The sequence below is a fragment of the Colossoma macropomum genome, unplaced genomic scaffold (genome assembly GCF_904425465.1).
Source record: "Colossoma macropomum unplaced genomic scaffold, Colossoma_macropomum, whole genome shotgun sequence".
Taxonomy (NCBI): domain Eukaryota; kingdom Metazoa; phylum Chordata; class Actinopteri; order Characiformes; family Serrasalmidae; genus Colossoma; species Colossoma macropomum.
In genome coordinates this window covers 10491584-10519559 of record NW_023494810.1, presented here as the reverse complement: position 1 = coordinate 10519559, position 27976 = coordinate 10491584, and the positions used below count along the sequence as shown (strand labels likewise).

The window sequence follows — 27976 nt, the reverse complement described above, 5'->3', positions numbered from 1 at the left end:
TTATTCAGTGTGAATGTAATCGTAATAGGGACTCAATGCAGATTTAGACATGAAAGTGGGCTGATGTAATTGCTTTGGATGCATTTTCATATCATTTACATCACAACATGCAAAACCACTGATGTTAAGATATGCAAAGATAGCCTGATAGGACCATCACTGTGTCTCACGTATAAGAAATCATCTGTTAAAGTCGGTCCTCTTGATAAATTGGCAGTTATTACTTCTTAGTTTACATTATGATGATGAATATTTGTAAATTCTTCTGATCTCTCTGACAGTAAGAAACAACCTGGTGGACACGCCCATTTATATACATTTTTGTATTTTTAGATCTATTTAAAGACTTCCTAGTTTTTTGGTAAAGTGTTCTGGAATGAACACTTCTTTTCAGAACTCTGATCATTCTGACGATTAACAATAATCAGTACATTATTATGATTACTAATATAACTGATTCTGACAGCCATAACGAAAGGTTATTAAGGATCTACATGTACAGAAATTCAGATTCAGATATTGCATACAGAAGTTAAAGCTGCACTATGTACGTTTTGGGGATTTGGAGACCTCTCTGGTGGAAATGTGTAAGTGCATGCAACATGAACATTTTGTGTAACGTGGGTTGTCTAACTGCAAACATCAGTTGAATCCTGCATTAATGCTTGCTTGACAACCTACACTCTACTACCAAAGAATTCTGTCTTGTGATTTTTAATAGTAATAAATTTAATTATTTACTTAACAGTGGAGTATTTCATCATTTTTTTAATTTCATTGCCACTTTCAAGGCATTCAAGGCCATATTCTGTATTGTGCCTGGCTTTACACAATGAAACGTTTTATGCAACAAGTTGCATGTTGTGAGTTGCCTGTGATAACATAATATGCGTGCAACTTGACAGTTAAACGAAGCAATTCAAAAACATTGCGTGCAACATGTTCAGTTACTTCACTAGATAGCTAAATTAGCATCTGGTATTTTTTGGATACATTGTATGATTCTTGGTATATAAACTCAACCATGTGTTTCTCTGTTTTTTTCCAGCTGTTATTGCTGTTCATTTTTTTCATTTGTTCATCTTCCTTTTCAGCAGCCTAATAAACCATCTTCTCTTTTATTTTCTTGTCCACTGACCAGTGGTTAAATGTTTCATGTAACGAGGCATTTTCATTGGCTGTGTCTTGAAACTTTGAAGGTAAGGCGCTTCCAGCCGAGTTCCTAACAAGTTGCAGGACGTTTAAAGTTAAAAGTTAAAGTTTAAACTCAAGTGCAGTTTAGTTTCAAGCAGGTAATGTTGCATGAAAGTTTCACCATGTAAAGCCTGCCTAACAATACTCCTTAACTGTAAATCACTGTAGATTATTGCTTTTTGATGCCATCTACAGATATAAAAAATTTTAACTTTTGCAGTTAATCTAGAAAGTTGTGAAACTGGGCAGTAACTGAAATTATCAGAACCTCTTTTGTAGAGTGGGAGGATGTTTCCAGTACTTTAGGAGTTACTGTGGACTTGATTATAAGATTAGTATGAGTCAAAGGTTTCTCCACATGCAGAAGCCACTGAAGACTTGAAGATGTTTTTCATATTCAGAGGTAAAGCGCTCTATAAGGCAAGCTGTGACGAGTCTGTTTAAAAGCCAAAGCTTTACATTGCATCATAAGTGGCACCTGCGTAGCATTTGATTGAAAAGGAGTTTGCATTTATTTCCCCAAGCAAAACACATCATGACTCTTCAGTGGAAGACGCCGCATACACTGAAGACGCCTCAAAGACATAACTATAGATATCTGTGAAGAAGCTAACTTTTATTGTGAGAGATAAATATGACATTAAAGAAATGTAGGAATAGACTGGAACAGACAAGTCTGATTTTAAGCATTGTTGTAAAGCTGTGAGTTTTTTCACCAGTTTGTTCGGTTGTGAATTACTGATTTATCTGTTTCGATCTGTTTAAATTGTTCAGCTTTATGTCAAATTAAATTTATGTAAAAATAAGCAAAAGATTGACCTGGAAGTAGCCTGGTGAGGCAGAAAGGCAGTCAGAAACATTTAAAGTCAGCATGAATGGGAAATCATAACACATTTTTCTTCCGTACTTTGATGTATTTCCAACCGAAGTACAGGGGGTCTCTGGCCTAGCTGAGGTTGTGGTGGGAGGGGGACGTGAAACAAGATATTTATTGTTTAATATTATTTATCCTGCCTGCTGGTGCACAGTGACATAATCAAAAATCAGAAGAGGTTTTAGAGGTAAGAAATAGTCAGTACATGATGAAAGATTACGATATGCAGAATCATGTTTAATATGACTAGGATCATGTGAACTAATATAAACAAAGTAAAAAAGGTCAATATTGATATCAGGTGGACCTAATATCTTCCCTTTTTTTGACCACTTGTGACTGGGGGGGGGGTCTTACTTGAAATGTCATGGTCAAGTACTCTTCAACACTGCACTGGACTTTAACCCCTTAAACTTTAGGCTACGTTCACATTACCAGGTTGAAGTGGCACAGATCTGATTTTTTGCCCTAATATGACTCAGATGTTTTCAGGGCTGTGTGGACACAAATCTGATCTTTTCAAATCGACTGAGACACTTTCGTATGTGATCCTAGATCGGATACGTATCCGATTCATTGCTGTGCGACTTAATGTGAACGCTCAGATCAGAGTTCATGTGCTTTTTTTTTCCACTGTGCATGCAGCATCATTCAGCGTTACCATGGCAGCAGCACTGAAAAGAAGTTAAAGCCTGTAAATGGTGGAAAAGCAGCACATCCCACTTTTTTCACCTTCGTCTCGCTCTAATAGTGAACAGCTGAGAGCTGATCAGAGTTAATTACCTTCACAGCGAAGCTCGTTCTGCTCGTTAGTTTGCTGATGACACACGCGATTCATTCATGTGGCATTACTGAGTAGGATGTGCGCATGAGGGTCATTTCAGGACGTGGTTCGTTCACATTAGTGACAGATTTGAATCATTTACCTAAACAAGTGTGAACCATCGTGTCTGAGAGATCGGATTTAAGCAAAAAAAGAGTTGTAAACGTAGCCTTAGATTATTCAGTTTCTAATCCTTAGACTTACTATTCTGTAATTACTAGAAATAATACAGTGAAAAAAGAACCAGTAGTGCTACATTTAAAAAATACTATTAAAAACTGTGAACAGAATAATTTTTATTTAAAATTTCACCTACTTTATTGCTCTTTGTAATGCAGCATGCAGTTGGTCATTGTTCTACAGGTACTAATGATATCTTCACAATATCTTCAGAAAAGCGTATTGTATTGTGATATAATTTATCACAATAACATTATATATTGTCATGTTGCCCAGCTCTAGGCCAGGCTGAACCTATGTACAGAAAAGCAGCTCACTGAGTGGTGCACTGAGAGGAACAGTGAGTGAAGCATTCTGAGGCTAGTTCTGGATCAGGGACGAGGGAAGCACCTGCTAGATCAGCTGTCACTCTCCAAAACTGTTTTAATATTGCAGAAGAGGATGTTAGTAGTTCTGCTCTGGGGTCTTGATACAAAGCTCTCTTGCTTAGAGCTGATGTTGAAAGTTGGATGGAATTTGAATCTTCAAATCCTCTTCCATCCTTAGTGGTTAACAGTGCTCTCGAGTTCTTAATGTGTCATGGTCAATGTCTGTTCTTATTTTAACTCCTTTGTTTTCAGGACTTCCTCATCATGTTTGTGCATCACCTGGCCACAGTGAGCTTGATCAGCTTCTCATACGCAAACAACATGGCACGTGTGGGCAGCCTGGTCATGTGTGTTCACGATGCTTCCGACTTCCTCTTGGAGGTATGACAGTAACCGCGGAATTTTAATATGTCTGTGCAGTAAGGGTTGCCTCTAGGGGCCAACCGAAACCAGAAGAGATTTTATTAAACAATGCCTTCCTGCTTTACTGACTGAATTTTTTATATATATATATATATATATATATGTATATATATATATATGTATATATATGTATATATATGTGTATGTATGTATATATATATATATATGTATATGTATGTATATTATATAAATATTCCCAAAGATTTGAGCTTTATCTATGGGATTTTTACTAATATTGATACATCCATAGGACCTTAATTTCACACGTTCAGGCCAATTCAGTATTGTGTAGAAGTCAAAAGGCATCTGAGAAATTGATATGTAAAGCTATTTATCTGGACAGTAAACATGTATCTGTTCATAAAACACAAATTAGAATAAATATAAATAAACGAACAATACATTGTTATTTGAAGTGTGGGAATGAAGTTCGATCATTTCCAAAGCTGTCCTGGAGGAAATCCAAAACCTAGTTTTAACCTAGTATATTTGTCATATAAACAATCCTGATGTTAACTGTATTCCTCTTACTAACATCATAATTCATTTTTAAAAAGAACAAAAAACAATCTTATTATGGTTTGCTGTATTTATGTTTATTTGCATTTATTCCAGTGTTAGTGTTTTTACTGGTCTAAAACTTTTACACAGTACTGCATGTTGGATGTGCCCTATTTGGCGCATTAATTTTGTTTATTGGCAAATAGTTAAAAGGATGTAATCTGTGTACAAGCTATGAGTATATGAGGGATGCCATACTGTACAGCATGAAATACTGTATGTATCCATTTTTTATCTTCTGTTGTTTTGTTTTTTTTTTCTCCAACAAAGCAACAGTGAAGATTAGGTTCCAAAAAGAAAGCGTGAGGTTCTTCTGAGGTTCTCATTTTGGAGTACCTTAGCATTCTTGGTGTTATATGTTTGTTAAATGTTGAACTTCTCTCCTTTACAGGCTGCCAAGTTAGCAAACTATGCCAAATACCAGCGCCTGTGTGACTTCCTGTTTGTGGTGTTTGGAGCAGCCTTCATTGGAACGAGGCTCATCATTTACCCTTTCTGGTGGGTAGCAGTGTGTCTGCGCCTCTTCCTGTGTGCGATCTTTCACATCTTTGAGGATGTAGGGCTGCGTAATGTGTTGTGGAGTGAGCGAATAACAATATTTATTTATTTATACCAGTTTATACCACAGTTAGTTCTAACCTTGCATCGTGATTGGCTGAAAGGCTTTCTGTGAGCACAAGTATCTCCCAATATCACTCCAACAGCATTTCTTTAAGTATCAGTGCACCTGATTCGCCTGTAGTGTAGCAACGACAACCAGCCGTAAAAACAGCAGCAACTTTTATTACAAGTAACAGGCCTACTGAAAAGAACTGTAACAGTAAGCGACCCACGCAAGCAACAACGTCAAAACCGAAACGCTTGCTTTGTAATCAGTGAAGCTGTTTATACCAGACGAAGTGGCAGAGCTTCGTTTTTGACTGACGTCCTGTTTCAGTTTTTGACACGTCGCATCGTGTTGATGTTTCACGGTAAATGTTGCAGTTAAACCAGTCACATTTTGTCAAAACATGGGTAAACTAGCCAGACGAGAAACTGATCCCTGATGTAGAGGAAAGGTGAGCTGGGTGAACGTTTCTCTAAATGCTAGCCTGCTAGAAGTTGGAGTAGCACCATGTTTTTGACCTAAACTAAAGCATGTTCATCACTTAACAGCCACAGCAGAGGGTCATTAAAACAGTGGGACCCTTTAAGGCCCAATCCAATTTCACTCCTCACCCTTACCACTTAGCCCTCCATTGTGCATGTTCACGCCTAGGAGTAGGGCGTCCCGATTTTTGTTGGGATAGAGGGGTAGAACGAAGTGTTAACTAAACAGGGGTGTTTCAGAGGCACACTTCAAACAGTGTTATGAGAAAAAAAGAAACACTGGCAAGATGGCTGCGCAGGTGACCAAAGAAACCCACAAATGTGAGATTTTTCTTTGTAAAAAATTGCGATAAAAATTATATTATTTTAATGTCGTTTCAATGTGTTATCGTGCTTTTCTTCATAACAGGCCTAAAAATCGCTAGCTAGCTAGGTTTATTTTCCCCGTTGCAACGTAAATGGTGTAGCAGTTACATTCTGGTGCCTCAGGCATTAGAATTGCTGCTCCATTTAGGGTGGAATGGGAAAATTCGAACAAGAAGCTGGCGAATAGCTGACTTCAGCTTCATATTACTGAAGAATTAGGGGTGGGTGATAAATAATTGTCGCATCACCCTCCCTTTGAAGGCATATGATGCTCTAAATGTAACTAAAGCCCAGCAGTGAGGAGCTGAACTTTACCCTCCTCTGCTATCACTGCAGACTGGCAGGGTCGCCTACAGGGCACTGCTAGTAGCCTGTTAATGAAGTAATGCTCTTTTTTATTTGAAGGTCCCATTTTGTAGGGGAAGATTTCAACCTCTACCCCCTCAGTGCGAAGGGGCAAGGTGACACTCAAAAACAAGGGGTAGGGGTAAAAATAAGAAATGGGATTGGGCCTATATGTGGGTAATGGCATGAAAAAGTTTAGGAACCCCTGACTTAAAGAACAGTGACCAACTGCTGGTTTCATTACATAGAGAGCATAATTAATCGTGTTTAGTTGGATTTATTGCAGCACAGTGTGTAAAACTTTAAAAATCGCTGTATACAATATTTTTAAACTACTGTTTTTTGTTGTTGTTTTTTTTTTAACTGTGCCACCACTGTTTTTCTTTGCTTTTTCTTTCAAATTATCAAACATATATATATTTTTTTAACCTTTAACTTAATTTAAAAGTTGCTTTAGTAATATAACGACTACAATAGAACATTAACCTGCATTATTTTGACCAAAATAATTTGCTTTTATTGGATTACATGAAAACACTGATTCATCAAAGCACCCACAAGAACACCCATCTGAAGCTGTGATTGGTCAGGATGCTCACAGCACACAGTGTGATTGGTTAGAGGGCTCATTTGCATATTGCAGCCTTCTGTGATATCAACTGCACAGGCCAACATTGAGAAATTGTATCCCTTACAGTTACAGTATGTGACTTATAGTGACAGTGCATGAATGAGTGCAGGTTGGCATCGCGTTGTGTGGGGTGGTGTGCGTGTGCCCTCGTACATGCTTGTAAAAGCACAATTAGGTGCTTTTGAGGCCGTGTAGAGGGATGGTTCAGATTGCCTGCAGTGGGAGACAGTAATGTGAGCAGGCGGATTCAGTGTCTGGGGTTTTGGGTTCGAGCCCTGGTGTCCTTACTGCTGACTGAAATCTATACCAGAGTGCAGGCGGCAGCGAGCGCTGGCAGCACACCGACTCACAATGGCCACGCAAACCCGACCTAAAGCACGTTCACCACTTAACAGCCACAGCAGAGGGTCATTAAAACAGGGGCTGCGTTCCAAACGGGGTACTTGACTTCTGACTAGGAAGCTTAGCTAGTGTCTAGGTGTGTTTCAAAACGTCAGCATTCCTCCAGGTGTCCTCTAAGACAGAATTATTATATATAATATATATAATATAATATATTTGGAGGACAGTGGAATACTAATGTGGGACATCATTCCAAGAATTCCCATTAACTATTACTCAAAACAAGGTTGATGAAACAACCTGTGTTTGTTGTAAAATTAGAAATTGGCATGTTAGATTCAGCTGATAGTTTGTTTCCTATGTAAAGCTAATAGCATTAGCTTTTTAAATAGCTAGCTAAAACACATCTGGCAGCGAGTCCTGTATACAAATAATGCCAAAGTGTGTTCCGACTACCCCAGATAGCAAGAGGACAGTGGGCCACTGCTGGCTCGCTGAAGGCAAAGCTGGCGCCACACTGGTTTTTGCTTAATGTTTTCCAGGCGGCCCACTGGTGGTTAAGCAGAGCGTTAGACAAAATGTTGTTCAAAATATTCAGTGCTCATTGTCCACTCACAGTCCAGGTTACTTATTTTTCCTCCATTTCTTTCTTTCATTATCCTTTATGAATTATTGTGTAAATAATTTTAATCTAGCTCAGCGTCAGCAAGTTTTCAACTAAATCATTCATACTAGGCCTGGTCATTTTTTTTTTTTTCTCTCAGTAGTTTAAGTTACTCTTTATTAATCCCACAACGGGGAAATTCACCTCTGCATTAATCCTATCTGTGCACTGAAACACCACATAAACACTAGTGAGCACACACACACACTAGGGGGCAGTGAGCACACTTGGGCAGAGCAGTGAACAGCCCTATCCACGGCGCCCGGGGAGTAGTTAGGGGTTAGGTGCCTTGCTCAAGGGCACTTCAGTCATGACCTGTCAGCTCAGGGGATCGATCCAGCCCATGACTGCCCCCTAAATGTTGTATTTTTTTTATTTTTGTTGTATTTTTTAAATCTTTGTAATATTTGTCTTAGTTTATTTTCCAAAATAAAAGACTTTGTGCATTTAAAATCTGTTTAAGGAGGTTAAAATCTAGTTAGACCTTGTGTGCAGGACAGTAATCTGGGTGACCCAAATGTGGATCAACAGTGGCATACAGTGAGTGGGGTATCTGGGGCAACAGTTACTGTACTGAATACTGGTGGACTGTTAGGTTAAAGGTGCAGTATGTAAGATTCAGGGAGATCTATTAGCAGAAATGGAACATAGTATACAAAACTGTATTTTCATTAGTTTATAATCTCGTGTAACTATGAATCAATTTCGATGTATTTTCGTTAGCTTAGAATGAGCCCTTCATATCTACATTGGGAGCAGGTCCTCTTCCAACACAGGCTGCCATGTTGCTCCACCATATTTCTACAGTAGCTCAGAATGGACAAACCAAACACTGGCTGTAGAGGCGCCTTTTGTGTTTTTACGTTGAAACAACAGCTTGAATTTGGTGGCGCTATAACTCTGCTTGGACCACATAGAAAGAGGAAGAATCAGTGGTTGCTGCTGATGCTGTCTAACCAGTTTGTGTTGAGACGTTTACAAATCCAAATTTTGACAAATGGAGCACATGTAATATTTAGCCCAAGAAAAAAGAAGGGAGGGTGAATCCGCATTGTCAAAGAAGCGAAAACATGACGGCCACTGTAGGTTCTACTACACGCTTGGAAAGGGAGGGATGAGGAAGGGATATTCAGTTGTTTGCAATCTGTGGTCTCACCACTAGATGCCGCTAAATCTTACGCACTGCACCTTTAAACATAGCCAGTCTAGCAAGTACTAGCGATTGCCAGGTTTTCCAGTACACAAATATGCCAATGAAACCACATCCAGATAGTAAAATTACTTGATGTTTTGTATTACAGATGTTTTTGAACAAATATCAGTCAAAAATATTAATGACGTTAGCATTGTTAGCATCTCTTATTTGTTGCTAGCATTTCTTTGCACAGTGCTGTCCAGCCCTACAAGCTTTTATTCAGTATTAGCATTTGTGTTAGCAGTGTTGAGTGAAGCGCAGTGCGGAATAAAACAGAAATAAAGTAGCGTCCAGCCCTGCAGACCAAGCCCCAGGTAAGGAGGAAAAGCCTCAGTTTGGACGCAAGATCACCCCAGGTCAAGCTAATGTTAGCCAGCTAGCTATCTAGCTGAAGTCTGTTGAGGTAGCTTACATTAACATTAGGTAAAATGGTTAAGGTGAAGGTTACACTGTAAATTATTCCTTCAAAATAGGTTGAAAACCTATTTAGCTAACCAACACTGAAAGAGCGATATTATCCGTTCATTCATCCTTCATCTAAGCCACTTATCCTCCTGGGTCGCAGGGATGCTGGAGCCTATCCCAGCGGTCATTGAGCAGAAGGCAGGAAATACCCTGGACAGGTTGCCAGTCCATCACAGGGCAGACATACAGACATACACACACAGATTCACACTTAGGGGCAGTTTATCTCCAATTGGCCTGACTGCATGTCTTTGGACTGTGGGAGGAAACCCACACAGAATCGGGGAGAACATAAACAAGCAAACTCCACGCAGAAAGGACCCCACTTACTCGGCCAGGGAATCGGACCCAGGCCCTTCTTGCTGTGAGGCGAATCATGCCACCCTTGATATTACCGAACTCTGCTCTTTCTTCATTGCTTTTTCTGAAACTATTAATTTGTGCAAACAGACTTTTATTTAGTGGTAACGTGCTCTACCTCACTATCATTTTAGCTAGCCTGAGGCTTTGGGCGGCCTGGAGCTTAGTCTGTGGGGCTGATGGGATGGAGCAGAATAATAAATCTTTTAAGCTCCTCACCAGAATCTTAGTTGTATGCGTTTTAAAAACTGCAGGACATTAGCATGAGCTTAGAAATCAAAGCTTTGCTTATGATATGGCTGCTTATAACACCAATAAGCCTTAAAACATCAACAAAATACAATACACGACACCAGTGTTCAATAAACGATTTATTAGTAATAAAACTGCAGCAAACAGAGTGTGATTAACCCATATTCAGTGAGGGCATGCACGTGTGTGCCCTCTAGTGTGTAGCAGTAATGGTTCTGGTGTAATGGGGGGGTCAGAAGTGACCATGGGAACTGGCTGTGTGTATACAGAGTGGCTCAGACAATCACACTGAAACCAGCTGTTTTACAGTGATTAAGTAACTCTTGTCCTGTTGGGTGATGCGGAAAGATGTGGACTGTAATGTTGTACATGTTGTGTGTCTGATTCAGGATCTTGAACAGTACGATGTTCGAGAGTTGGGAGATCGTCGGGCCGTTCACCTCATGGTGGGTCTTCAATTCGCTGCTGCTGGTGCTGCAGGTGCTGCATATCATCTGGTCCTACCTCATAGTCCGCATCGCCTTCAACGCCCTCATGAGAGGAAAGGTGAGAAACTCTTACCGGCCTGAAGGGGGTGCTAAAACATCATTAACGCTGCAGCGTGGATCTTAAATGAGATTCTACTGAATATCTATAATTCATCGGTTAAGATGTGAAGTCATTTAGAGTGATGGCAGTGTAGAGAGACTTATTTTTGAGATTTTCAGATTTCTGTACAGTGGTGCTGATAGGAACCATGTAATGTTAATAAATAATATGTTGAAAAAAAAATATTGGCCCCCTACATGTACCTTTCTGCAATTAATGAATTTAAAGCATTCGTTTGGGACAAAAACCTTCATAAATCTAATGTACAGTAATATCTCAGGCAACCAATTCATGTGGTCATTTTCTGTGAATGACTCTGAATGACTTTGCTTATACCAAAACCATTAAATTGTGCATAAATTTTGAAAAATATGTTGGATTCACCTTTAACCTTAAGTTTGCACAGCACTGATTATTTTACTCTTTACCCAGCTGCTCTACACTTGTACTTGATAAATATATGAAATAATAAAATCATAGTAGGGTTATAAAATCACTTGTAAACCAAATAATTTTTATTTAATGGCCTGAATGTTTTTTTATACTCTGAATATCTCTGTTGTGTGGCCTCTGTAATGACAAGAAACGTCCAATTTCACATTCTGAAAATAGTCAAATTTCATGCAGGTGCATCAGTATCAGAATAAGGCTTTTTGTGTGTGAATTCAGGACAGGCATTGATAAGAAGGAGCCGTGGTTGCATGTTAATGCTCACTAGGAAAGGCAGAGCAAGAAAACACAAACAATATACAATATAATCACATTTATACCTGGTTAATCACATCTGAGCAAAATTTGATAGACTTTGAATGCAAAACTGAAGATTTGAACTGTGGCAGACAGATGTATGGTGTAGTTAGCTAATTTGTTTTTCTTTTTTCCTAATATGAATAGGATTATAACCAAAAGAAAACAAAAGGTCCTAGCTGACATTGTTTGTTATTAAATAATTACATTACAAGACCCAGATTAAGCCTAAGCCTAGACCACACTCTTAAAAAAGATGGTGCTTCAAGGGTTCTTTAGTAAAGAAAATGGTTTTATTAAAAACCACGAACACTCAAAGATCACAAAGATCGCATGATTTAAAGGGTTCTTTGCATCATAAATGGTTTCTTCACATTGATGGTAAATATGCATGAATGTGCTATAGATGGTTTTATACAGGAACTTCTGAAAAGAGTTATATAGCTATATAGCACCCAAAATGGTTCTTATATTCTTAGAAGCTTGAGACCATAACAATAAAAAATCCCTTTTAGGTGCTACCTAGAACCATTTTCAAAAAGGTTTTATAGAGAATAGAACTCTTTATGTAGAATATAGATGCTTTGCATGATTAAAGGGTTCTTTGCATGGTGAAATGGTGTTTCAGATTGATGGAGAGTGTGTTGTAGATGGTTCTGTATAGAACCTTTTTGAAAATGGTTCTGTATAGCACCAAAAAACGTTCTTCTATTCTTACAGTCTTGACAATCTTGACAAAATCTCCAACAATCTGCAATCTGAAGAACCCTTTTATGATGCAAAGAACCCTTTAATCTAAAGAGGGTTCTTTGAGTGTTCATGGTTCTATATGGAACCATTTTCTTTACTAAAGAACGCTTGAAGAAACCATCATTTTTAGTGCAAGACTGGCAAAATTATATATTAGAAGTACTTTTAGATACAGTACATACAGGTTTGGTCACATATCTGTGACGTCAAAAGTTAAGCTGTTAGCGCTCAACAAGACCCTCCATACAGCTGGAGCTCTCACAGTTCCTTTATTCGTATACAGGTTTGTCTATTTGGTCCCTCGGCCCACTAAAAACTATGCTTTGGCCCACCAGGACAAAAAGTTTGGGCACCCCTGGACTAAAGACTAAATGGTGTTAATGGTGAAGAACCGTTGTCGTGCAGTCCAAGTCTAGTTTAAGATTAGCTTTAAAACAAGTCGTCCCTTAGGCTTCTTGCAGAATGGCAGAACAAACAGCTTCACACTGTGGTCCAGTTTAAATCACTCTGCACGAAGTTCAGAATGTACAGCCTGTTGTTTGGTGTGTCCACTGTCTTTTCTACAGCCTATACAAGCTTCCACCTCTCCTGTGATGCCTCTCCCTCTTTCTCCGCTGCAGAACTTCTCCACTGGCTTCTTTCCCTTCCTCTCTTCTTCTTCAGAAGGCAGTTGCTGTCCTTCCTTCGCTCTTTCCCGGCTGAGATCTCTACCTTTTCTGTCCACTCTAAGCACACTTGCTTTTATCGTCTCGTAGACCCCCTCTGTTTCACTCCTCAGCAGTAAGTGTGTTACTTTCCCACGCTTTTATATCCACCCTTTTCTATGAGCTTTCTGGTATATTCATCCTTTTATAAGGAAATGAGTCTGAATTCCGTGTTAGGATTAAAGAGCTTGTTTGAGCTTCTGGTCTTACTGTAAAGTACATGTGTACAGTAAAGTGTACACTGCAGATGTGTTGGTAAAATCAGAGGTGTAAACATGCATCGATGGCTCATGAAGGACTGAACTAAAGGTGGTGATTCAAATATATTTTGATTACTGATTATAATCAGCTATAAAAATATTCAATAATGTATGTGCTTATTTTTTGGTCGAGGTAAAATTTTCAGGCTGTTTTCAAATGTAAAAATTAAATAGCATTTATAGTTCCTCCTCTAACATTTGTGTATTCAGTGAAATTGTTTTTAATAATTCTGAACTGAGGCAAAGTAATTTAATGGAATCATGTTTGAAATCTGAGATTTCATAATGCATTCAGTCAGTACTGTACTGCATCAGAAATATTGCATCAGTCTCGGCCACTATTCAAGGTTTCAATGTCTGTATTGTGCAGCCTCTATTTATCTCAACAGGAACTGGGTGAGAACATTAGAATATATAAATACATGTACATATAAATATAATATATAAATACATAACAAAATGTGTTAGAAATAGAAGAATATAGTTAGCAGAACAGGTTTGGTGTCTGACTTCTCGCTGAACTCCAGGCATTGCATGGATTTGTTCAATTCCACCAGCAGCACCTGATTTAATTTATTGAAGGAGCGAGTGGATAAACTAGGTATTGGATGGTATTAGATTGGTGGAGAGCCCTGGAAATTGTTAAATCTGCCCTATTTTTTATTTTAAAATATGGAGACCTCTGGTGGTGGAAGGAGGAAGAACATTTTTAACCCTTGTGTGGTGTTTGGGTCTGTGGGCCCCGTTTTCAGTGTTTACCAAAATGAAAAAGTGATGCGATTTATGATTATTTCAACCTCAGATTCCTTGGCTTTGCTCATTTTCTGTGAAGAACATATAAAATAACACATTTTCAATAACACATGTTCAGCCCTCTATATGGTTTTGTGGTGAATCCGCAGGGAATAAAAGTGTGGAGATGCTGTGTTCCTTCACTCTGTTCTCCTCCTACATGGCCTGCTGGTTGTGTGTGTGTGTGTGTGTGCGTGTGTGTGTGTGTGTGTGTGTGTGTGTGCGTGCGTATGTGTTTGTATATGTGTGCGTGTGTGAGGGTGGACAACATGGACAGGCTGCTGACTGGCTACAGCTGCTAAAGGAGAACCCTAAACTGGCCACTTGTGATATTTTACACATCTGGTATTTTTACATAAATTCTTATGGCTGTAGTGATTTAAAAAAAAAAAACACCAACACCACACAAGGGTTAACATGGGTTGTGTTTCGGACCCCTCTTACGAGTGGATAAATCTTATAATTCAGAGTGTGACAGAGAATTCAAGCTCAGTCAAAAAAAGGATGTGAGTGAATGATCTACTATTATCATCATCACATCTTCATCAGTATAATGTTAATTCTGCAGACCTAAACATCGAGCTGGACCTGCTTTTTTGAGCCTGTGCATGTGACGTTTTTCTGTAAAGATGTATGATGTGGTGCGAAAAACACCCACAAAACTCTAAAAAATTATTTCAGGCTTTACATGGTGAGACACATCAGCACACGTACCAAATTTTAGTGCGATTTCTTTACATTTCAACAAAAAAAAATCCTTTAATAGACTTTATTTAAACAAAGGCTTTACCTCCCAGAGAAATAGCTTTATATATCATCCAGACTTTTGCACAGAACTGCATATATGAAAAATACGATTACCGACAGCTGACAGCGAAGTGACTGCAGCTCCCCCCAAACCCAAAACTGTTCATTCCTTTGCTTCCAGGTATCCAAAGATGTCCGTAGTGATATCGAAAGCAGCTCAGAGGAAGAGACTGAAACGAACCAAACTCACGCAGCTTTACCCAAACGAGAGAACGGCACCAACGGCCATTTCGGCTCCAAGCCCTGGACCCAGAACGACGACAGCTGGTGACCCGGCATGACCTCCCTGCCACTCTCAGAGCTGCTGTCACCACAGCATCTTAAATGGACTTTCGTTCAACTGTTCCCAACCAAACCATGAATATCATGGGACGCCTGAGACTGTGTGCACATTCCCCATTTTTACTACACACTTTGAGTTGACATTATTAAGCCTTATTACGGTGAAGATTATGATGATGGTCCCGACGGCTTTATGGACACAGATGCTTCATGTGTGGAAAACAAAAAACAAACAAAATATAAACAAAAAAAAGACACAGAGGACGAATGTGAGATTAAACGAGTGATTTTTGCATTCCTTTGTTTCAGAGGCGAAAGTGTGTTCACTGTCTTCCTAAAGCTTCACGTTTTACTGGAGTCAGGGAAGAAGTCCCACTTTTAATTTTATTCCCAGTGTCTGATGTACTTGAGCGTTTTTTATGTATTTCACCATCCAGTTACTGTTGTGTGTTTTGGTTTTCTTTGCCTGTTCTGTTTTTCAAGTTGCTTCATTTTCTTATTTGAGACCAAATAAGTTTATTAAAATATGATTTGATTGATGCTTCATAGTGTGAGGGATGATTTGGTACCAACATTGGTCGGCTTTTGTTAAGTGATTGGTTCAGTTATGTACGACTTTTCACATAATTTAAAGGAACAGTTTAGCAAAAAAAACCTAATTATGTGGTTTTCTGTTTACTTTAAATGTAGTCAATTAGGCAAGACCTGTTTGTCTGAAGTTTGCTTCTTCAGTTTTCAGTTATGAGAGTAATGTTTAACATACTGTTATTTTTAAAATGTAGTATTCCAGATGATTATTAGTAACGTTTTTAGCTATGCTTACTTTTTTAATACCACAGTCATAAACCACATAAATCTTTTTGAGATTACTCAACAACTCTAAGTGATTGTAGGCCTGCGTTGAATATTTTAGGTATTCAGTTTACACTATGCTAAGTGGTACACAATGCTTCCATTATTTGTTAGCTACATTAGTCTTGTAGCTCCAGTGCAAAATTAAGTAGCATCTAAACATGTCTTGTGTGATCAGCTACATTTCTTATTGGCTTGTTATTGCAAATAATTCCAGGCGCTGAAATGACAGCATGCATTCCTCCTGGCCAGCAGATGCCAAGGGCAGTTTGTTTTGTATAGTGTTGACTTCTGCTTACAGGCTGAGAAACCTGTGAACTACATATTTCCAAAAGTTTGTAAACAACTATATGTTTCTTCTGAAATGAAGGGTATTAATAATGAGTTTGTCCCCCTTTGCTGCAGTAACAGCCTCTGCTCTTCTGTCACTAGATGTCGGAACGTTGCTGTGATGATTTGATTGAGCATTAGTGAGGTCGGGTACTGATGTTGGATGGTCAGTTCTGGACACTCCAACTCATCACAGATGTATCTGATGGAGCTCCATCACTGCAGAGAACACAGTTCTACTGCTCCACAGCCCAGTGCTGGGGGCTCATACCCCTTTAGCAGAAGCTTGACACTGGGCATGTGCAGCTGCTTCAGAGCGTCCCATTCTTTTGGTCAGTGCTTTTCTGTGGAGATTATACATGCAGTTTGTGCCTTAAAGGGGAATTCCACCCAATTTTTTTTAATTTCAGCAAAGGGGAGTCTTTGAGATGTGAACAGTCATTCAGAGTTGTTTGATGTGTATCATAAAACTGCGTCAATGCAGACAGTGTATTTGTATCCACTTCATGAAAGAGCTTTTTCAGTGAGGTAGCGTTTATAAGCATCAAAGGTTTTAGATGTCTGGTTCCCATCATCACCACTGCGGTAAGTTTCTCTAGAACAGAGCATTTCTAATCAAACCACTCTGGTCACTTTGTTTACATCTTAAGGACTGAATTATGCTGAAATTTTGAAAAATCTGTGAAATTCCCTTTTGTAGCATCTGAATCCACTAATTAAATGAGATGTCTGGATATAGTTGACATATAGAGTGCACTTCATACATTACAAAATCCACTCCCAATGCAGAAATACTCATAGAAGTGCAAACAGAAGAAACTCACTGAGGAAAACAGTTTTAACTGCACACCATTTAATATATGACATCCATACATAAACCACAGGCTGTGAGACAAACACCGTTTTTACATTCTTCCCTGCATAAAAAGGTTATAGTTGTTATCCACAGAGGTGGAGCTGAGCTTCACGCATTTCTTGGGGTGAAATCTCCTCTGGTCGACTTCTGTTCCACCCATGTGACACGATAATTTAATGTCTGTTTTGAAGATTATACTGATGACCAGACGGCTCAGTCCTTGACCACCTCTGGGTCTATTGCTTGGTTCTGGGCTTCCAGCTGGAGCTGTTTCTGCCGCTGCACGTAGCGATAGAACCTCATGCTGCACAGGTAGCCTCCATACACGGTGAGGAGCATCATGGAGCCGGAGAACAGGCGGTAGCCCACATCAGCCATGCGCTTCGTAGTCAGCATGGTGCTTCACTAAAGGGAGACAAAGAGTCTAATGTAAATACAATCATTTATAGCTGAACAGCTAGAGCAACTGTTCTCCAGATTCATGTTTTTTCAGCTTTAGGAGTTGCTAACTAACCCAACCCTGCAATTCCAATTTCAGGTCAAGAGAGACATTTCCCAGAGCCAAATTCTCAATTGCTATTCAATCCCTGTCTATGAAACGCATGAAAGAGTCATCAGTGAATGGGAGTAAATGGAACTGAACAGCTAAAAATGTTCAAGGGGAAATTCCTCAGATTTCTCAAAATGTCTGCATTGTTAAGTCATTTAGATAAACAGAGTCATTCAGAGTGGATTGGTGTAAAATGTTCTGTTCTAGAGAAACATACAGAGTCAGGATTGTTCACAGTGGTGGTCATAGGAACCGTCGTCTAGATAGTTTAACACCTCTAAAATCTCCCTCACACAACGTTATACACTAAATGGTTGTGAATACACTGCCTGACACCTGAAACATCGATTTATTTTGTTTTAAGAAGGCTTTGGCCGACGTAGAGGGTGTTGGAAGGCACAATAGTTTCCAACAAAAACTATTGTTTCCAGATTTATCATCACGTGTAGGTTTACTGGTGGTTTTGGATAGTAAATAGATATGGATAAATATATAAATGTATATGTGTTCATCAGAGAAATCAGAGTCTGTAAGTTTCTCTACAATGAACCATTTCACATCAAACCCTTCTGAATGACTTTGTTTACTTCTCAATGATTGAATAATGCAGAAATTCTGAACAATTGATTGAATTCTCCTTTAATATCTCTATTCATTAATACTGGAACGTCCTTTCATTTTGAAAAGTTAGAAGGATGTATTACATTCAAAGTTCTATGAAAACTTCTCAGCAATTTTTTCTGTTTTTCTTCAAAGTCGTGGGAAACTCTGAATTATGGATGATGCACGAGTTTATCGACCGTTCACCTTTTCTATCTGTGAAAAATAATAAAATTGGCAATGACTGTGAAAAAAAAATACCTCATACACTTCTGTTTGACCCATCTGTTTATTATATTGCAAAAAAAGAAGTATCCTATAGACCTCCATGCTCAAACCAAGTAAAGCTGTATTTACTAGTTAACCATCTGGTATGCACAGCCTCTTCAATCACCTGAAAAGCAGCATTACTCACAGAACATCATTCAGATGCTGTTACTGATGCTGTTAATTCCTACAACTGCAGCTGAAAAGTGGTAAAAACTCTGACAGCAGTATTGAAACATTTTACGCTGTTCAGAACATGAAGGAAAAAAGATTAACCGTTTACAAAATACAACGGTGAACAAAGACAAGTACACCTTTGCACAAAGCTCTGACTCTCTCAAAAGCACCTTCCAGTGTCTGATCAACCCGGAAGAGATAAATAAGTGAGACAATTCCCAACCAGAAATAAGATTTATGTCTGAAATTCGTAACCATGTCCAACTTTCTGTGAGGAAGCTTACACGTCTGGTTCCTATCACCACCACTATGAACAATTGTGACTCTGTAAGTTTCTCTAGAACTGAGCATTTCACACCAAACCACTCTGAATGACTCTGTTTACATCTTAACCATTTAATTATGCAGAAAATTTGAAAAATCAGTGGAACTCCACTTAAGTACTGAAGGTCAAGCGTAGGGTGAATCTCCAACATATTAAAGGTGATAAAAACAGACATTTGGGCTTCTGCTGTGATGTTTGGATTGCTGCTTTGTAGTAAAGCCATTTAAGGCATTTCCATGAGTGTTTTCATGTAGTAATGCTTAAATACTACTGCATTTAAAAAGCCATTCAGCAATTTTCTACAGGATTCCTATAGGATCTTATAGAATATTCAGAAAACTATTACAGTTCAGCACAGTTTACTGCAACATACTACACAAGTGATAAGACAGTATTAGGCCAACAAGTAATTATACAGAGACGAGTGAAGATACAGAGAAGTGTTAAGTGTTATAGATTGTTACAGATGTACTACAAAGCACAACAAACTATAAACTATAACGATTCTATTATGACTTATAATACTTCTATAATAATCTGTGACACTTTTTGTCTGTACAATTTACCTATATAATGCTTTTAAGGGGTTTTCCAGCCCACCAAGTCAACTTTGATGGGATCAATGCTAAGGATGATCCCGTCCTCCGGTACAGGAACATATTTATACCATAAAACAATGACTACAATTTAGACAATCCGGTCTCTTGTTCAGTAGCAGTAACATAACACGTAGCAATATCTAGCTGGCTGTTTATCGCACTCATTTTTTTTTTATAAAAATAGTATAAAACTACAGTGTTGTTAAGATAACACACAAAATTCATACATATAAAGCCTTATATCTGTTTAAGAGAAAACGGAAAAGAAAAAGTCAGGGGCCTGAACACATGCATTTACAATGATATATTAAGCAAAGTGCATATATTCATTGTTTTGACAGCTTTTTCTGGTTTTCAAGAGCGTAAAGAATTTACGTACTGTTCAGCTTGAATTTCTACTTCACATTTGAGAAAGTCAGGTCTGGATTTAATACATTTAAATTTGCGAATATGACATTTTGCCAAAAAGATACTCAAATGAATAATGTAATATTCTTTTTGTTCCGTCTATGATGACTGAAGCCAAACAATACATTCATTAGCAAAGATTCAAGGTCAACAGAATCCATGATAAATCTACCTACATCTTTCCAGAGCTGTGTTTGTGCGAGCACAGCGCCAAAACAGGTGGAGAAGAGTTCCTGGGTAACTTACACCTGACAGAATCAACAGCTGACCCAGATAACTAACTATCTAACTATCCTTTCTAAACGTAACAGGAATCTGCTCCACTGGATAACATCTACGTCAAACACTACAACACTTTTTCCTTTTTTATGTTTACGTTATTCATGTATTCATAACTGCTATATAAAGACATTAACGTACGACTTTCCTCACCTTCGTTGCGACCAGGTTTTGGCCCTATAGCGTTAATAAACGAAGGCACCGCTGTTATTAATGCTTTATACGGTGTCTGATGAGCGCAGACAGCACAGCGCGTCCCTTCAGCTTAACGAGCCAACTTGTCAGCTTTGCTCTCTGCCTAACGCGCCTATACTTTATGTGAGTCAGAATGCCGTATTGTAAAGTATTTTAAAGAGTTTAATAAAGAGTTTTGTGAATCCTCACCTGTTTATTTCTGCACTTTCTCCGAAACGCTGCGCTCCGCCGAGTTCAATGTCAACACGCTTCCGCCTACAGATGTGACGCTACGGACAGGCGGACGGGACAAACTTCAAAGAACGCGTTTTGCATTTATCATTAAATATGAACGAATTCGACTCGCGGTAAACAGCTGAATTAAACGAGTATCCACTGTAATGTCTGTAATGACCTCTTCTTTTCCGCCGAACCAAAGTTCTCAGTTTTCACAGTTTAAGCAGATCCGAGTTTCAGGACTCATCCCGCGGTTGGAGACTCCGGACCGGTTTTGAAGACGGACAGACGGAACATGGCGCTGCCCGCTGATCGCGCTGGAGAGGAGAGTTCAGCGGAGACTGAGGATCCCGGAGCTGCTCCGCACGGCAATTTCATCAACTACTACACTTTCAATCCCCCGGAGAATCGCCTCAGTCTGATACCGGCCTCTCTGCTGGGAGAGCTCGGGGGCCGCCGTGAGAGTGAAACGGTTCTGATGCTCGACGTGGGCTGCAACTCAGGGGTGAGAAATCACAACAGACAAACTAACTGACTACCTAACTAACTAACTGACTACCTAACTAATTAACTGACTACCTAACTAACTGACTACCTAACTACCTAACTAACTAACTAATGACTACCTAACTAACTGACTGACTACCTAACCACCTAACAAACTGACTACCTAACTAACTAACTAACTAACAACATAGGTTAACTAGGTTAACAAACGAACTAACTAACTAACCAACTAACTAACTAAATAGCTAGCGGTAATAATAATACTGATAATAGCAGCTATTATTCTTGTTGGTGTCGTCATTATTGTGTTTTATTAAATATGATCAGTTTATTATTATTATTATTATTATTATTATTATTACTATTATCATATACCATAACATCACAGGTTTTTCACAAACACTATATCACTCTGCTGAGACGCCGTTGCTAAGCAACGAGTTTGACAGCTGTAGGAGACGCTCAAGCCATTTGAACGTTTTTACTTCTTACTTTGCCACAAACAGAAAATGGACACTTCTAAGATTACATTTGACCGAAAGCCCATTTGGTCAGACTCTGAAGATCAGACTACACTAAATTCCCAAACTGTCATCACCACTGAGCAGCTTTTCAGTCGGCAGCTGTGACAGAAGAAGAGCTAAACAACCTGGAATCAGCCAGAAATGAACCCAATGCCATTCGCCAAACATCTGATCTTCAGAGTCTGACCAAATCGTAGCTCGTTACTCTGACGTAGCAACGAGCTGCTTGTTGAGGAAGGAATTGCTAACATTAAAACATATTAAATGACACGTTCACTGCTCAATTTATTAATTTCTTACTTTATTTATTGAACTGTTGTATAAAAGCAATAGAACACTCGTATAACATTACGTGATCACAACGACCAAATCACAGCTGTGATGTTATTTTGCGATAACACACTCCCTCTCGTGTTGTATTGCTTAAATAACAAATGTTTTTTGTGTCAATAAAATACATTTTCGAGGCATCCACTTATAGTAGCTCATTGAGTGAAATTAAAGGGGCATGAAGGCCAGAAGTTAGAGTTTGATCTGCTATTTGTTGTGTTATAAACAGTATTCTGTAGCACTGCATTATACCCGTCAGCCTCACTGAGACTGAACTTCATATCATTTTTATCATTTTCATTATTCATGTTCTGTTTACACAAATATGTTGTGAAACCAAACCGCCGGAAATCCCTCTGGGGTCAACCCATCCTGCCTGTTAGCCTAGCCACAGATCTGTAGGCTAATAAACACAAACTAGCATTTGGACTTCTACCTCAGTTAAACACAATCATAAAGAAAACAGCGATTGTATCTTTATTCAGCACAAAAACTAATGCCTTTAGCCAGGGAAAAGAAGCGCGACTGAGGGTATCTATAGATAGCCAGGTACCATGCTAACATTAGCTTTAAGCTAGTTGTGCTCCTCATCTAATGGTTATTTCTTGTGGTTGTCCATTGTAATGAAGGTTTGACCTACAGTTATATGGCTACAATAAGTGATTTCGGTTTCCTAGCAAGTTTCGGTCAGCTAACAAAAAAAAATAAAAAAATTAAAAAAAAACAGCCTGACCCAAAAGTTTACGCAGAAGCATTTGTAGTTTATCGACGTTCTTTCCACATTCAAGGTGCATCACCAAAACTGAGTTTTCATAGTCTTTTAACTGGAAAATCTAAATGTAGAGACTACAGCAGTATCACTGTAGAAGGAGAAGTTCAATGAGTTTGAGGTTAAAGGTACCAGCTAGAAGTCCTGACATTGATGTTAGAGCACCATCCAGACCAGTGGAAGATTAGTATAGGGTCAGGACATGTAAATCTGTTTCACATAAAGTCCTGAATTTCCAAATTCCAAAAAATTGCTCATATGGGAAACCTTTGCTCTGCCCAACTTGAGAATACGAAGTGCTGTTCATTAAAGAAAAGCACGTCCAAGCTTCTCAATTGCATCAGGTAGGCCTAAATCAGGGATGTTAAACTGGGTTCCTTGCGAGCCACAGCTTTGTAGAGATTAGCGTTTTACATCTTACAAGGTTTTGTAACTAGTAGCTGATGAGTTGAATCAGGTGTGGTTAATGAGGAATGCTAAAATCTGCAGCGCACCCGAAACATGACCTAAATGTTCATAAGAAAATAGATTATACTATAAATCTGTACAAAGTGTCTTTACAGCTGTGGCTGTTTATACACAGAGTTGGCAGTAAGTAAACCAATATGAACTTCCATTCCAACCCACTTCACGTTGCTCTATTCTTGTTGTTGTTCAACAGGACTTATCCATTGCACTGTATAAGCATCTTCTTCAAGAGCAGCCGCTTGAAAGTGACTCTCCAAGGAGCGTCCACCTTCTCGGATTTGACCTCGACCGAGACTTAATCTTACGGGCCCAAAACTGTAACCCGTTTCCCCAAAACATTCAGTTCATCCCCCTTGACATCACCCAGGAGTCGAGCCACACTGAACTCACTTCTTACGTGGAGAAGTTTGGATGCAGTCGCTTTCATTTATGTACTTGTTTTGCAGTGACGATGTGGGTCCACCTGAACCACGGCGATGCTGCGTTTTTAGCCCTCCTTTCGCGACTAGCCTCTCTGTGTGAGTATCTGTTGCTGGAGGTGCAGCCGTGGAAGTGCTACCGCTCAGCCGCCCGTCGATTGCGTAAACTTGGCCGCAGCGACTTTGACCATTTCAAGACGCTGGCGATCCGTGGAGACATGGCAGCGCACGCTAAAGGACATTTAGAAAAGCAGTGTAGCATGGAGCTAACTCAGAGTTTCGGGAATACATCGTGGGACCGAAGTCTTCTGCTTTTCAAGCGACGATGACGAAGCATTCAGAAGGGAAAACACACCAAAACAGACCATTAATGGAAGTTAAAGTGATAATTTGATGGAAAAATCACATTTACAACTTTCCCCAAGCTTCAACTTGACATATGTTCCTAGCTTCTTTGCAGTGGAGCTACAAGGCTAATATGGCTAACAAGTAAAATTTTATGCTTGGACAAGTGTACAGAGAAAATTCTGATAGACAAAAACAATTGGATGAAAGTAACAGACAGACTTTAAAGGGTAATTCCACCAATTTTATAGAGTGGTTTAATGTAAAATGGCTCATTGTGAGGAAAGTTTCTGACTCAGATTTCTTTACAGGGGAGGTCATAGGGGACCAGGGGTCACAGTGTCTATGACACAAATATTTCATTTTATTTCATTTATTATCCATATGATGGTAAAATAGCGGAAAAAATTTTTCTTTGGGGACTATTTTGCTTTACAATGCCCTGCATGTACCCGTCTGGCATTAATGAATTAAAATGGATTAACAAGACAATTTAGGCCAAAACTTCATCACAAAATTATTAGACAACAGTGTCTCAGGCATCAGGCAGCTTGATCTTATCCGTTATGTGTAATAATGTAGGGGAGCTTTTAGGGACCTTAAATTCCTCAGACGTTTGGTTCCTATCACCACCACTGTGAACAATTCTGAACCAGTAAGTCTCTGTAGAACCAAATATTTATTTTTAAGACAGTAGGTTGTCATACCGTGTCAGAAACCACATGAACAAATCCTTTGAGATTACTTAACAACTCAGCACAGTCAAATGTGTGATTGTTTACATGTGACATTAGCACAATGCTAATTGGTGTGCTTGTTAGCTGCATTAGCCTCATAGCTCCAGTGCAGACGCCAAACTTTAAAAAATCAGATGTGTCTTGGCTTATTGATTACGTTTGGGATTTGGGGAGAATTGTGTAAAACCTATTTTAACTATAATTTTATTTATTTTTGTCACAGAAACTGTCGCACGAAAACACAATGTTTGGAGTGTTAGTGACAGAGCTGCAGTAGCTGAGCTGGACATTGATCACATTCTGGACTGTTTCACAAGCAGTCAAGATTGAGATTTGCTAAGCAAAAATAAATAAAGAAATAAAATATTAATAAGGGAGGCCCTAATGATATCTCATAAGACTGATGACTGTTTGAGAAATCAGGATGAGGTAAAGGATCATTAGTTTTGCTGTTATTTGCAGGCGTGTGAGTGTTTTCAGTAACTGAACACAAGGTGGCAGTGTTTCTTCTGTTTCAGTGACTGAAAACATGTTTTTTAACTAAAAGACTGCGCCTGTGTCTAAAAAGGTGCCTTGTTCATCACATAGTGCTGTGATACAGTATAGCATAGTAATCTCCAGGGTTATGCCATTTTGTGGTGGTGTCTAAAAACATAGTGCAGAAGATCCAGTGCACTCAAACAATCCCACAATGCACAACAAGACGTAGTATACAACCCATACACCCAAGGGGATAGTGGATACCCATAATGCACTGCGTTGTTTGTAAATAATGAGCAAATCTGTATAGCTGTCCGAAATCATTTACTACCATCACAAATTCTGTTGTCTATAATAGTGTTCTAGATAATGATCCACATTTTTCAATGTAGGTATAGTGATTAAAGGGACCGTTTCAGACACAACATTATTTTCAGTTGTGATGTGTTTTGCAGCATCATTTTTGGAAGACATTTGATATTTTTTTCACTATATATATATTTCTATTAAAAAAAATTATTCATACATTGTTTAACATATTTATTTGCGTGTGGTAGCTTACTATGCCAATTTGCTGGATTTCTACTCAATTCAATTGAACTTTGTGACTATATGGAAATACACTACAAAGAAATAGGTTTGGGCTACTTCTCTAGTGCATAAAAATTAAGACAAAGACAGGAGGACACGTGCTAGTGGGATGACAGACAGTAAGTATACACACAGTAAGTACAAAAACAATAAATAGACAAATACAGAATAAACTACACACACAGAAGTGCACTAGTGTGTAGGGGCTGGGCCTACATTATTGTGATAAATTATGCCACAGTATGGATGGATATCATCAGTACCTTAAATACTTTCCAACTGCATGTTTCATTATAAAGAGAGCTTAATTAGTCTTGTTGAGTTGGATTTAGTGCAGCACCGTGTGCATATTTTAAAACGTGGCACTATTTTGTCTTTTCCAACTTAAGTCAGAAGAAATACATATCATGACGTATCATGAAAACTAAGTGGTGTGATATTACATTTCTGGCATATCGCCAGCTCTAGTCCATTGTGTAAATCATACTCAGTAAACTGTTCAGTAAGCGTTCAGTCCAAGTATATGAGAAGTCAGTCAGCAGTAGCATGGAGAAAGTTTGGAATTAAAGTGCAGTCTGCACATAGTTTGATTAGTGTTTGCATTCATGATCTGGTGGATGCTGTGGGTGACCAGTTTAGCAGCTCGAGGGTAGAAACTGCTCTTGAAGCTGGTGGTTTTGGCTCAAATGTTGATGATAATGTCTGATGTCTCTTTCCAGATGGCATCAGGCAGAACAGGAACTGGCTGGTGTGTTTGGGGTCTGAGGTGATACTGCTGGCTTTCCTGAGAAATCGTGTAGATTACATTAAGATTAGTGTTACTGACCCTTATTAGTCCCACAATGGGGAAATTTCCCCTCTGCAATCTAAACCATCCGTGCAGTTAAACACCACATACACACTAGTGAACACACACTAGGGGGCAGTGAGCACACTTGTCCGGAGTGGTGGGCAGCCCTATCCACGGTGCCCGGGGAGCAGCTGGGGGTTATGGGCCTTGCTCAGGGGCACCACAGTCATCTGGTTTCCTAACCTCCAGCCCACGACTGCCCCATTACATTGTGAATGTCCTGTATGGGTAGGAGGACAGCTGCAGCGATGGACTAGGTGTTTTTTTAACCACCCTTTGCAGGGCCTTACGTTCGGTAGCAGCAGAGCTGCCATACCAGTCTGTGGCGCAGCTGGTCACAATGCTCTCCACTGTGGACCTATAGAGATTGCGGAGGAGCTAATGTGGCAGGTCGACTCTCCTCAGCCTCCTGAGGAAAGGAAGGCATTGTTGGGCCTTTTTGATAAGGTTTGATGTTGATTGACTAGGTGAGGTCCTTGGCTCAGAAGAATTTTAAGCAGTTCAGGGAGAGATTGTTGTCAGATTGTTGAGTGTGCAGGGTGTAGAGCATGGGTGATAAGAGACAGTCTGGTGGAAATCCTGTGCTGGGAGCAAGGGGGGGGAGAAGTGTAGCCACCCATTCTAAAAGAATGAGGCCTGCTAGTAAGGAAATCCAGAATCCAGCTGCAGACTGTGTGACTGATTCCTGGGATCTTGAGCTTGAAGACCAGTCTAGAGGGGATAAATGTGTTAAATGCTGAACTGAAATCAATGAACAGCCTTCGTAGGTGGGTGTTCTTGCCCTCCAGATGGTTCTATGCAGTGTGCATTGACAGGGATATCACATCTCCAGTGGATCTGTGAATGCCGTAAGTGAACGGATAAGAATCCGGAGTTCTGGAGGAGGCAGTTCTTAAGAAAAGTCAGGACCAGTCTTTCACAGCGCTTCGTAATGATGGGTGTGAGTGCAATTGGATGATGTTGGTCATTGAGCCTTGACGTATTTTTTTCCAGCTTTTTTTTCTTAGGTTTTTGGGAAGTGCTTTTAGCTTGATAAAGGAAAAAAAAATCTTGTACATAAAAGTACTGAACACCATCAAGTCTGCTACATTTGCTTTTGTTAAAAGGTACTTTAGTGGTCTTGGAGCAACTGCATCTAGGTATTAAATGCTCTCTGTAGGCGTTAAAAGCCAGGATTTAAAACCAAAAAGTGCAACCGTGGCTAACGACGAAGGCTAATGGGAAGCAATTACAGTCAGCC

General features: G+C 39.3%; 3 protein-coding genes across 3 annotated transcripts in view; 2 read left to right on the top strand and 1 right to left on the bottom strand.

Moving 5' to 3' along the window:
- The window catches only part of cers5 (ceramide synthase 5), a 49888-nt gene extending 34283 nt beyond the window's left edge, over positions 1–15605 (top strand). Inside the window, exons 7-10 of the mRNA XM_036559029.1 lie at positions 3692–3820; positions 4815–4921; positions 10522–10678; positions 14902–15605. Coding sequence (XP_036414922.1) covers positions 3692–3820; positions 4815–4921; positions 10522–10678; positions 14902–15051 — 543 coding nt within the window. The 3' untranslated portion in view covers positions 15052–15605. The remainder of the gene's footprint in view (positions 1–3691; positions 3821–4814; positions 4922–10521; positions 10679–14901) is intronic.
- Positions 15606–17075: 1470 nt separating this feature from the next.
- LOC118799285 (cytochrome c oxidase assembly protein COX14 homolog) lies at positions 17076–17505 on the bottom strand. The gene has a single exon (XM_036559031.1). It carries the CDS (start codon positions 17494–17496, stop codon positions 17314–17316), a length of 183 nt encoding a protein of 60 aa, XP_036414924.1. The 5' UTR covers positions 17497–17505; the 3' UTR covers positions 17076–17313.
- Positions 17506–20779: 3274 nt separating this feature from the next.
- On the top strand, positions 20780–24525 carry LOC118799284 (pre-miRNA 5'-monophosphate methyltransferase). Its single transcript, XM_036559030.1, has 2 exons — positions 20780–21221; positions 23508–24525. The coding sequence occupies exons 1-2, from the start codon at positions 21012–21014 to the stop codon at positions 24060–24062; spliced, it is 765 nt and encodes a 254-aa protein (XP_036414923.1). The 5' UTR covers positions 20780–21011; the 3' UTR covers positions 24063–24525.
- The last annotated feature ends 3451 nt before the right edge of the window (positions 24526–27976 follow it).

Coding starts and splice junctions, on each gene's coding strand:
- LOC118799285 (XM_036559031.1), bottom strand. CDS start 17,496: ATGCTGACTACGAAGCGCATGGCTGATGTGGGCTACCGCCTGTTCTCC.
- LOC118799284 (XM_036559030.1), top strand. CDS start 21,012: ATGGCGCTGCCCGCTGATCGCGCTGGAGAGGAGAGTTCAGCGGAGACT. Junction 21,222..23,507: donor ACGTGGGCTGCAACTCAGGG/GTGAGAAATCAC, acceptor GTTGTTCAACAG/GACTTATCCATTGCACTGTA.